This window comes from Corvus kubaryi, unplaced genomic scaffold (assembly GCF_017639235.1).
Source record: "Corvus kubaryi isolate FWS band 111438036 unplaced genomic scaffold, C.kubaryi_AGA036_p1.0 split3-37304, whole genome shotgun sequence".
Lineage (NCBI taxonomy): Eukaryota > Metazoa > Chordata > Aves > Passeriformes > Corvidae > Corvus > Corvus kubaryi.
This window is the reverse complement of record NW_024582087.1, coordinates 2,041,834-2,051,830: the sequence shown is the minus strand read 5'-3', so window position 1 is coordinate 2,051,830 and position 9,997 is coordinate 2,041,834. Positions and strand designations below refer to the sequence as shown.

Here is a 9,997-nt window from a genome sequence, read left to right as displayed (position 1 = left end):
ATATATATAATATATATTATATATATTATATATTATATATATTATGTATGATATAATATATACAATATATATGTATATAATATATATTATGCAATATATAATATACATTATATTATATATAATATATAAAAATATAATTTATATCATATATAGAAAAATTATCGATATAATGTATATAATATAAAATATACTATATATAATACATAATAGATGAAATGTATATAATACAAAATATACTATATCTAAAATAAAAAATATGTAATAAATAATATACTCTCTAGAATATATATTCTCTGTATTATATATCATCTATTTTATATATAATAGGTGTGTGCCCATATATTTACATGTACATATGTGTACATATATACACACATCTATTTATGTGTGCATATACATGAACACACCTATATCTAGATTTTAATTTCTATATTTATAAACACACACCTGTATTTATCTCTCTACATGTGCCTGTATATATATTTTTTACGTGTATACATGTAAATATAGAAATTTATATTGAAAATATGCCTGTACACAGACCTGTATATATAAATATATATGTACACCTGTATATATTTATATATATATTTATATACATTTTTATATATACATATATATATATATGTACCTATACAGCTATATAGATAGAGAGATAGATGATATACACATAAACCACCCCCCTCTATATATTTATATGTCTATTTTTATGTAAACACTAAATATAAATATTTCTATATCTATTTATATACCCTATACATATATTTTTATGTGTATTTCTCCATGGACACTCAGAGGGGTGTCAGTGAGGAGTTTGGTTTGGATCAATGGCATTTTAGATATATTTCTATACGTTAAAATATAGAAATATATATTTATAATATATGCAGGTATGTATATAACATCTATAAATATAGATATAATTCTACTTATGTGTATTTTATATTTTTTTTATATTTTTGTATGTATTTTACAGAGATGTATTTCATATTTTTAATATATTTTTATATATCTTAAAAAGATCGATATAAAATACATCTATAAGTGTATAAAAGATATAAAATACATCTATGAAATAGATATTGATATATTTATAGATATATTTACAACCCTCAACCCCAAGCAGGGCTGAGCTCTGACTCAACAGAAATACTGGGAATGCTCAGGGGGGAAATATCCTTGGGATGCTTGGGAACAGCCAGTCCTGCCCCGGGCTGGAAAACACCGAGCTCACGGAAAACACCGAGGTTGGGCCCTTCCTTCTGATCTCAGACCTTGGAACCTTTTATTCCGTAAGAATTCCTTCAAAGCTCTTGGAGATTCCTCAAGGCAAACTCCAGGTTCATCCTCTGGCCATCACTTGGGAAGAAAACTTCGGCATTGTTTGGATTTTTCTGTGCCTCAGTGCTTTCTTTTCTCTATTTTGACATGAAATTCCCAAGAATTGATTTTAGGGAATGGTATCCAGCCCTGGGAATGGGGAGAGAGGCACACGAGGCACCTGATGTCCCCTGGACCCCCTCCCCGGACACAGAGACCACAGAGCAGCCGGAGCACGACGCCTTTTATTCCAAAGCTGGAAAAATTGAGCTCTAAACTTCGTCTGGATTTGGCTTCAGGATTGGCAACAGCGGGGGGACGATCCCATGGGGCTGCAGCAGCACATCCCATTCCAGCAGCCCCCCAAAAACAGCAATAAGACCCCCCCCAGAAAACATTCCCAGGGGTGTGATGTGCTCCCAGGGCACTCAGAGAGGGAAGGAAGGAGCTTTATCCTCATTTTCCCCCTTTCCTGCTGCTTCCAAACCCAAGGCTCAGCTTTTCCTCCCCAGAACGGGGATGTTCTGCTGCAGATGCCTTGGGATGAAGCTGGAATTTGGGGCTGGCACGGGATCTAAGCTGGTTTGGCTGTCCCAGTTTGGCATGGGATTCACCCCAACTCCCAAGGAATCCAAGCCAGGAAAACCCCAGCAGGCTTTGGGTGGATCCCGTTGGGAATTTGGCCCCGGGAGAGGGGAGGGGGAACTCTCACAGAGGCTCAGCCACATTTAGAGGATAGATGAGGATGGCTGCAGCTCCTGGAGAGCTCCAGAATTCCCAGCCTTTGGAGCAGGGGATGTCACAGCATCCGGGTCACCACCATGGCGAGGAAATCCTCGTAGCTGAGCCGGATGTTTCCCACCAGCGCCGTGTCCTTCTCCCGGAAGGAGTCGGTGAGGCTCTGCAGCTGCATGCAGATGTGGATGAACCGGTCCAGCTGGATACTGGGATTAGGAGAATGCTGGCTGTACCGGGCCAGCAGCAGCTGGCTGAACTGGGGGCTCAGGTTGTAGCCCATCTGGGAGAAAGCTGGGAGCAAGGAAAACTCGGATTAAACCATCCCAAAGGGATGGAGAGTGGCTGTGCCCTCCTCCCCCATGCCCCATCTCTCATTCCCACCACCCTTCCCACACTTCCCGCTCAGGGTGTGCACAGGCAGGGCTCTCCAGAGGAATCAAGCCACAAATTCCAGGCATTTTTCCCTTCACACACACCCAAGAGCTCCTCCCAAAAAACAGGTTCCAGCCACACATCGTTGAGGGAGGATTCTGGGCTTCCTGCAGGAAGGAAGCCCGTGGCACAGCCCTGCTGCAGCTCATCACCTCCTGTCCCCTGGGAAGCTCCAGTGGATAATTCCCAAGCTGCTTTGGAAGCATCCCAGGAGCTCAGAGCCCCCCAGCCCAGCTGCAGGGACCACTTCAGGAGGAATTCCAGCTTCCAGCTGGGAATAGAGCCAGGCAGTGGCTGTGGGGGGGTCAGGCCAGGCCAGGCTGGTGCCTCTGGCCCTCACCCACCTTGCTGGAGCTCGCTGAAGCTGATGGAGCCGGATTGATCCCTGTCATACTGCTGGAAGAGGCTTCTCCACTGCTGGATGAAGCGCAGCAGGGCGGAGAAGCCGTAGACGTCGATGCGCCCCGACCGCGTCTTGTCGAACATGTCTGGGCAGGAGAGCGGGGCAGGGAGGGGTGGAAAGGATTCAGAAACTTCCAGAGAGCTCAGGATCCGCACCACAGCTCCCTGGAATTCTGCTCTGTTCCCAAAATCCTCCCTCACCAGGACAGCGATCGACTGGGACCATTCAACCCCCAAGGCTGGTAAGAAACAGCACCAAAAGCTGAGGTCGGGGCAAGCTCTGGGTCAGTCTCAGCATTTTTTGGGCTTTCCCTCCCTTTCCTCCCTGTCTTTTTGGGATCTGGGGCTTGTGCAGCTCTGGGATTTCCTTTTCCAAGTGGGATTTTGGGCCTTTCACTCACGTCCTCCACCACTGGGAGCTGCTTGGTTTGCCCAGCTCTGGCTCCAGCCAGGAGGCGATGCCCAGGGAAAAGGGGAATGCCACAGGGATGGGCTTCACCCCAAACCCAAACAAACCAGATTAACACCGGGAAGAGGGGAAGGAGATCCCAAACTCACTGATCATGAGCAGACAGGTCTCATCGTTGAACGAGGACCAGTTGTTGTTGACCAGCGCCTGCTTCAGCTCCTTGACGGAGATGAACCCGCTGTGATCCGCATCTACCGTCTGGAACCAGGAAAACGCCTCGGGATCCACCCCTGGCGGGGCATTCCCTGCATGGGAAGAGGCCATCGGCGCTGTCACCCCCTGCTCGGAGAGGCCACGGGCTAGGCTGGCCCCGGGGGTGGCTCACAGGGCCGGGCAGCGCTTCTCCTCCCACGGGTTTTACAGCCCTGTAAAACCCTGGGAAAACAGGGCTGGGATGGGCACGGAGCGGCTGGAGCTGGGAATGGGCTGCGAATCAGAGCCTGGTGGAGCTCTGGGATGGAGAGGAAGCCACGGGACCGCCCCATAAACCCGGCAGCACCGGGGGACGGATGTGGGGTGTGAAGTTTTAGGGCTGCCTGGCACTTCCTCTTCCTCCTCTTTCTCTTTTTCCTCCTCCTCCTCCTTTCCCTCCTCCACTTCCTCCTCCTCCTCCAGGATTTCTAAATAATAAACCGGGACATTGAATTTCATTCTCGTGGCGGCATCTACCGAGCTGGCGACCCCCCCAACCCCCCCCCCCCCCCCCAGGCACTGGACTGGGAACTCCCCAAACCCCCCGACCCCACACCAGGCTGGGGACCCCATCGCTCCCCACCTCCGTCCCGGGTACCGCGCACGGAGACCCCCGGACTCACCTCCTGGGGCCGCCCCGCCGTACGGCCCGGGCTGGGGGCCGCCGTAGGAGCCGCCGTAGGGACCCCCGGGCGGGGGTTGCCCGTAGGGCCCTGGGGGTGGCCCCCCGCCATAGGGACCCCCAGGTGGGGGCTGCCCGTAGGGTCCCGGGGCCGGCCCCCCACCGTAGGGGCCCCCATGATAGGGGCTGGCCGGAGGGGGCTGTCCTGCGCCGGGGAAGCCCTAGGGAAGGGACAGAGACGGTGTGAGGCGGATACCGGACACCGGGCACCGAGATGGGCAGGGGGATGGACCCCGGCGTGACTCCCAGGCCCCCCTCCCCGGATCAGCCGCCGGTCGCATTCCCGCCGCGGGTCATAGTCCGGGTCCCGGTCACAGTCCAGGTTCTGGTCCCCGGTCCCCGCTCCCGGTCCCCGTTCCCTGCTGCCGCTGCCGCTCCCGGTCCCGGTCCCGGTCTCGGTCCCGCTCCCGGTCTCGGTCCCGGTTCCGGTGCCCACCCCGCACCTGCCCCGGGTACGCCATAGCGCGTCCTCCGCCCCGGCCACACCCCGATGACGTCACGGAAACGACGCTCGCCCATTGGCTTCGGCTCGCACAGACCACGCCCCCGGGCGGGGCGGAGGCCAAGCGGTGACGCGCGGGAAGCGCGCGCCTGACGAGGCCTTAAAGCGGCAACGGCGACCGGGGTGGGGCCCACCAGGATGGGTTGGCACCGGGAGCTACCCGGGAGCGGGGTTGGAATTCTCCCGGAGTTTACCCGGGATCAGCCCGGGAGTGAGGCCAGGACCAGCCTGGGAGTGGGGCTGGTGACCCCTCAAAATGAGGGCTGGGGTTCCTCTGGCAGCAGGAGCGAGATCCCTCTAGGAGCAGGACTGGGATGGCGGTCGGGGATTCCCGAGGATTCCAGGCATGGTCAGGATCAGCCCAAGAGCAGGGCTGGGCTCAGCCTGAGAGCAGGGCGAGAATCCCCACAAGATGAGAGCTGGTGTCTCCACAGGAACTGAATTGAGATCCCTCCAGAGGCAGGACTGGGATCCCCCCAGATCACAGACAGGAGCTCCTGGGACCTGGGCTGGGATGTGCTGGGATGAGAGCGGGATCTCCCCAGGAACGGGGCTGGGATATGCCCACATCACGGCTGGGATTGCCCCTGAGGCAGGGCCAGGACCCTCTGGGATCAGGACTGGGATCCCCCCATCAGTCCCAGGGTCACAGGGAGCCCAGGGTCACCGTGTCCCCAACCAGAGTGGCCTCAGGACTGGCCTCGAGCAGCATCCCTCGGGGACAGGGCTGGGCACAGGGATGAGGAGGAGGCAGAGACCCATCCGTGTCCGATCACAGAGCCGGGAGGCGCGGGGGCACCAGCACAGGTGTATTTTTGGGGCAGGATCCACCCGCCCCCGCGATTGCTCCGGAGCTGTACAACCCCCGAGCCCCCCGCGACAGGCACGGCCCCGGCACAGCGGGGAAACAATATTAACAGCAAATTCGGGGGGCACGGGGGGCGCGGAGCCCCTCAGCCGAAGGGACCCTTGACGTTCTTGGGCTGGAAGAGCGGCTGCTCCATGGGCATGGCCCCCAGGCACTCGGCGGGGCTGCAGTGCCCTGTCTTGCCCGGCTGCCCCGTGGCACCGGGAGGGCCGGGGATGCCGGGGATGCCCTGCTGCCCCACGGGGCCCGGGGGACCCATCTTCCCGTAGCCTGGTGGCCCTTGGGGACCTGGAAGAGATGGAGAGAAAGGGGGGGGGGGGGGTGTGACCGGGTGGGGGGGTGGCAGCAATGCCCAGCGTAGGGCTGGGGGCCACATGGAGGGACGGGGCTCACCTGGGGGTCCCGGGGGGCCGCTGTCCCCCATCAGCCCCACACCTTTCTCGCCTTTCTCTCCTTTGGCACCCGGCTCACCTGGGAGAGAGGGGGATGGAGAGGGGTGAGATCCCGGCACAACCGCAGCATCCCAGCAGCCAGGGACACCGAGAATGTCCTGGGGACACCGGCAATGCCACAGGGACTCTGGGAGTGCCCCAAGGGCACCAGGAACATCTCAGGGACACTGGGAATGCCCCAGGGACACTGGGAACGTCCTGGCAACGCTGGGAACACCCCAGGGACACCCATAACGTCGTGGGGACACTGGGAACATGATGGGGCCATCAGGAACGCCCCAGGGATACCGGGAACGCCCCAGGGACACCGGTAATGTCCCAGGGACGTAGGGAACATTCCGGGGACATTGGGAACGTCTAAGGGACACCGGGAACATGATGGTGACATCGGGAATGCCCCGGAGAGCAGCACGTACCCCGCATGCCCGGCACGCCCTGCCGCCCCTCTCTGCCGATCTGCCCCGGCATCCCCGGGGAGCCGGGGGGTCCCGGCCGGCCGGGCAGCCCGTCCTTCCCGGGGGGACCGGGTCTGCCCGGGGATGCCACCATCTCCACCGGGAAGTGCAGCCGGGAGGTGTAATACGCCATCCGCTCTGCGGGGACAAGGACCGAGCTCAGCGCCGACGGGGACAGGGCGGGGACACGGGGAGGGTCCCCGGGCCTCGCCGCCATCCCCCCGGTTACCGTCAAACATCTTGTTCAGCTCCTGCCGGATGAACCTCTTGACCTCGTCGTAATTCACCACGTCTCCCTGCGGGGACACGAGGGGACACGCGACGGGCCACGGCCACCGCGCCCCGGCAAAGGGACAGGGTCCTGCCCCCCGACGCGGCCACCCGTCCTTACCATCATCCCCGGGGGTCCCGGTAGCCCGGGGCTGCCCGCGGGGCCCGGCGAGCCCGGGGGTCCCCTCTCCCCCGCCGGTCCCCGTGGCCCCACGGGTCCCATGGAGCCGCTTTTCCCCGGACCCCCGGGCATTCCGGCTCTGCCCTTCTCCCCGGGGTACCCCCGCTCGCCGGGGGATCCAGAGTCACCCTGTGGAGAGGAAAGGCTCAGCCCTGGGGTGCCGGGACAGCTGTGGGACACCGGGGAGGCGGCGGTGGCACTGCCAGGCTCCCCTCACCTTCTGTCCGGCCGGTCCCACAATGCCCGGTTTTCCTGGGGGTCCCTGGAAAACAGCAGCAGCGTGGCAGGGATGTCCCCACCCCGGCGACCCTGTGTCCCCATCCCTGTGTCCAGCGGGGCAGGAAAGCTCCAGAGCCCCCGCTCCTACCTCTTTCCCAACGGGTCCGTCCGGTCCCTGCTCCCCCTGCGAGGTGGTGACGGAATGAGGTGGTGACACCACGGGGCCACCCCCAAGGTCGCCACTGCTTCGGGGTACGGGGTCTGTGCCCTGCTGCACTCACCGGTGGTCCCGGGTGTCCCGGGGGTCCCGGCTGTCCTGGCATCCCCGGCAGACCCCGCTCCCCCACGGAGCCGCGCTCGCCCTTCAGCCCCTGCGCGGAGGAGGGAGCCGGGAGCATCGGGATCAGCGCGGGGCGGGGATGGGGACCCCAAACCCGCTCTCCGTGGTCCCATCCCGACCCCAAATCCCAGAGTGAGGGCTCCAGCCCTGGCAGTACTCACCACTCCAGCGAGGCCAGCGGGACCCGGCTGTCCCGGGCTGCCGGGGGGTCCCTGGGGACAGAGACAGGCGGGTCAGTTGGGGGTCACAGGTGATGTCCCCACTCCCTGCACCAGAGGGAGTCCCCGCCGTGATCCCCCCGTGGCTATGTCATGGGGGGCAGCTCCAACTTACGATGAGCCCTGGGGGTCCCTGCCGGCCTTGGGGTCCCATGGGTCCAGGGTCACCCTGAGGAAGGTGAGATGAGGAGGAGGAGGTGGGGAGGGGTGGTGACAAGGAAGGCAGGGTGGTGACAAAGGGCCCCAACCTGCCCAGGGGTCACCCAGCCCTCGCTCACCTCCGCTCCCGGCCGGCCCGTGCTCCCCGGAGGGCCAGGTTTGCCACAGTCACCCTAAAAGGAGGAAGGGACATCATGGGCAAGAGCAACGAGTGGAGACTCTGGCCAGGCCCGAGGTCCCTGGGGATGTCACCACCCAGCGTCACCATCGCTCACCTTCGGTCCTGGGAGCCCTGGGTGTCCTGTTTTGCCCTTGAAACCCTGGAGAGAGAAAAGAGCTGAGTGGGGGTCCCAGGGTGCCACCAGCAGAGCCCAGCAGGTGACTCTGACTCTGCAGTGCTGGTCCAGGGCCAGCACCCAGAGCTCAGTGTCCCCAGGAACACGTGGTGGGACAGTCCCGGCTCAGGGGACCCCAGTCCTGGCTGCAGGGACATGCCAGGCACGGAGCACTAGGGAGGGGTGACAAGGAGGGCTGTCACTCACCGGAGGACCCATCATCCCTGGTGGCCCGGGGGGACCAGGGTCACCCTGGGGAGAAAGAGATGTGGGTTGGGGGTGTCCTGGGGGGGTGGTTCAGGGTGGCCGCCCCCCACCAAAACCCAAGAGAGCGCCAGAACCTCACCCTCAGCCCTGGCTTCCCGTCTTTGCCATCCAGTCCTTCCAAGCCAGCAGGGCCCTGAGGGGACAAGGTGACAGTGACAGAGGGTGGTTTGCACTGAGGAGCTCTGGGGGTCCCCGAGGGACTTGCTCAGGGCACCCCAAGATATGGGAACAGATCCCTGGGGAAGGGGAACGGGTCCCTGGGGAATGGGAACAGCCAGCGGTGCTCCCAGGAGCACCCAAGGGTGACACATGGAGGGGGTCTTACCTGGATTCCTGGGGGTCCAGGGGGTCCAGGGGGTCCTGGCATCCCTGCGGGGCCTCGCATGCCCTCACTGCCCTGCAAGAGCCACAGGAGATCATGGGCACAGCCAGGGCTGGGCACCAAATCTGGGGGGCAAGGGGTGACACCACAGAGCATTGCCCGGTGGCACTTGCCCCTGGCACTCACCTTCTCGGCCACAGGCCCTGGTGGCCCAGCTGGACCAACCTTTCCTGGGAAACCAGGAGGACCCTAAACAGATGAGGGGTGTTGAGTTAATGGGGGATCCCAGCAGAAGAGCCCAGCCCATAAATCCCGCTCTTCCCCAACTTATTTTAATGGGATTGCTCTGGAGCTGCTCCCTGCACCTCATCCCACTCGTGTCCCCCGGGTAGAACCCCCTGTCCCCATCCCTGGCCCTGTGGGGACACCCAGACACACAGCCAGGGATGGGCACCAAGCCTTGGAGACACCTTCCTGGAATTCCCGGGGGGTTGTACTCATCATTCCCAGTGGGATTTACTCACCGGTGGTCCCGGGAAGCCAGGCTGGCCCTGGAAACCCTACAGAGACACAAGAGCTGAGCCAGACCCCACAGCCACATCTTGCCCCATGGGGGTCCTCAGGGGGGTTCTGGCCCCTTTGGGGACACTCACCTGGTCCCCTTTCTCTCCAGCGCTTCCCGATAGCCCACGCTCGCCCCTGGGACCCTGCGGAGAGACGGGACGAGGTGGTGGGAGCACCCCACAACACCCACAGCCACCCCTCTCCCACCCCATAACCCTCAGGGTGGGCACCTACCGCTGGCCCCACAGGACCGGGCAGCCCGTCCACGCCGGGGGGTCCCTGGGAAGGACAGGGATGGGATCAGATGGATGTGGCTGGAAGGATCCCAGTGCCGGTGCCCACGGAGAGGGGGGCACCTGGGGGAGAGCCCGGCCCCACTGCCCCTGATTAGGGCCCCGAGGGACTCACCAGCTCCCCTTTCTCTCCGGGGGGGCCCACGTAGCCTCGCTCGCCTTTGATGCCCTGGGGAAGGAAGGGGACAAGGTGGGATGTGGGGCAGGGATGGGATTTGGGGAATGGATGGGAAATGGGGCATGGATGGGATATAGGGCAAGGATGGGATATGGGGTAGAGATGGGATTTGGGGTAGGGATGGGATACGGGGTAGGGA

At 59.6% G+C, this 9,997-nt stretch overlaps 2 protein-coding genes across 7 annotated transcripts in view; both read right to left on the bottom strand.

The window, feature by feature from the left end:
* Positions 1-1,547: 1,547 nt before the first annotated feature.
* PEF1 (penta-EF-hand domain containing 1) lies at positions 1,548-4,763 on the bottom strand. Its single transcript, XM_042015595.1, has 5 exons — positions 4,679-4,763; positions 4,177-4,396; positions 3,451-3,606; positions 2,835-2,978; positions 1,548-2,349 (listed from the first exon to the last, which is right to left on the bottom strand). The coding sequence occupies exons 1-5, from the start codon at positions 4,694-4,696 to the stop codon at positions 2,120-2,122; spliced, it is 768 nt and encodes a 255-aa protein (XP_041871529.1). The 5' UTR covers positions 4,697-4,763; the 3' UTR covers positions 1,548-2,119.
* A 768-nt stretch (positions 4,764-5,531) lies between these two features.
* The window catches only part of COL16A1 (collagen type XVI alpha 1 chain), a 21,610-nt gene continuing 17,144 nt past the window's right edge, over positions 5,532-9,997 (bottom strand). For 5 of the 6 annotated variants that reach the window (XM_042015483.1, XM_042015488.1, XM_042015487.1 and 2 more), the window contains 20 exons: positions 9,796-9,849; positions 9,622-9,666; positions 9,477-9,530; positions 9,348-9,383; positions 9,010-9,072; positions 8,827-8,898; positions 8,581-8,634; positions 8,442-8,486; positions 8,175-8,219; positions 8,019-8,072; positions 7,856-7,909; positions 7,684-7,734; positions 7,464-7,553; positions 7,331-7,366; positions 7,181-7,225; positions 6,904-7,092; positions 6,742-6,808; positions 6,474-6,650; positions 5,999-6,076; positions 5,532-5,893 (listed from right to left, as the gene is read on the bottom strand). In XM_042015483.1, the coding sequence (XP_041871417.1) occupies positions 5,691-5,893; positions 5,999-6,076; positions 6,474-6,650; positions 6,742-6,808; positions 6,904-7,092; positions 7,181-7,225; positions 7,331-7,366; positions 7,464-7,553; positions 7,684-7,734; positions 7,856-7,909; positions 8,019-8,072; positions 8,175-8,219; positions 8,442-8,486; positions 8,581-8,634; positions 8,827-8,898; positions 9,010-9,072; positions 9,348-9,383; positions 9,477-9,530; positions 9,622-9,666; positions 9,796-9,849 (1,512 nt within the window). In that variant the 3' untranslated portion in view covers positions 5,532-5,690. The remainder of the gene's footprint in view (positions 5,894-5,998; positions 6,077-6,473; positions 6,651-6,741; positions 6,809-6,903; positions 7,093-7,180; positions 7,226-7,330; positions 7,367-7,463; positions 7,554-7,683; positions 7,735-7,855; positions 7,910-8,018; positions 8,073-8,174; positions 8,220-8,441; positions 8,487-8,580; positions 8,635-8,826; positions 8,899-9,009; positions 9,073-9,347; positions 9,384-9,476; positions 9,531-9,621; positions 9,667-9,795; positions 9,850-9,997) is intronic. The other variant, XM_042015489.1, reaches the window with a different exon arrangement.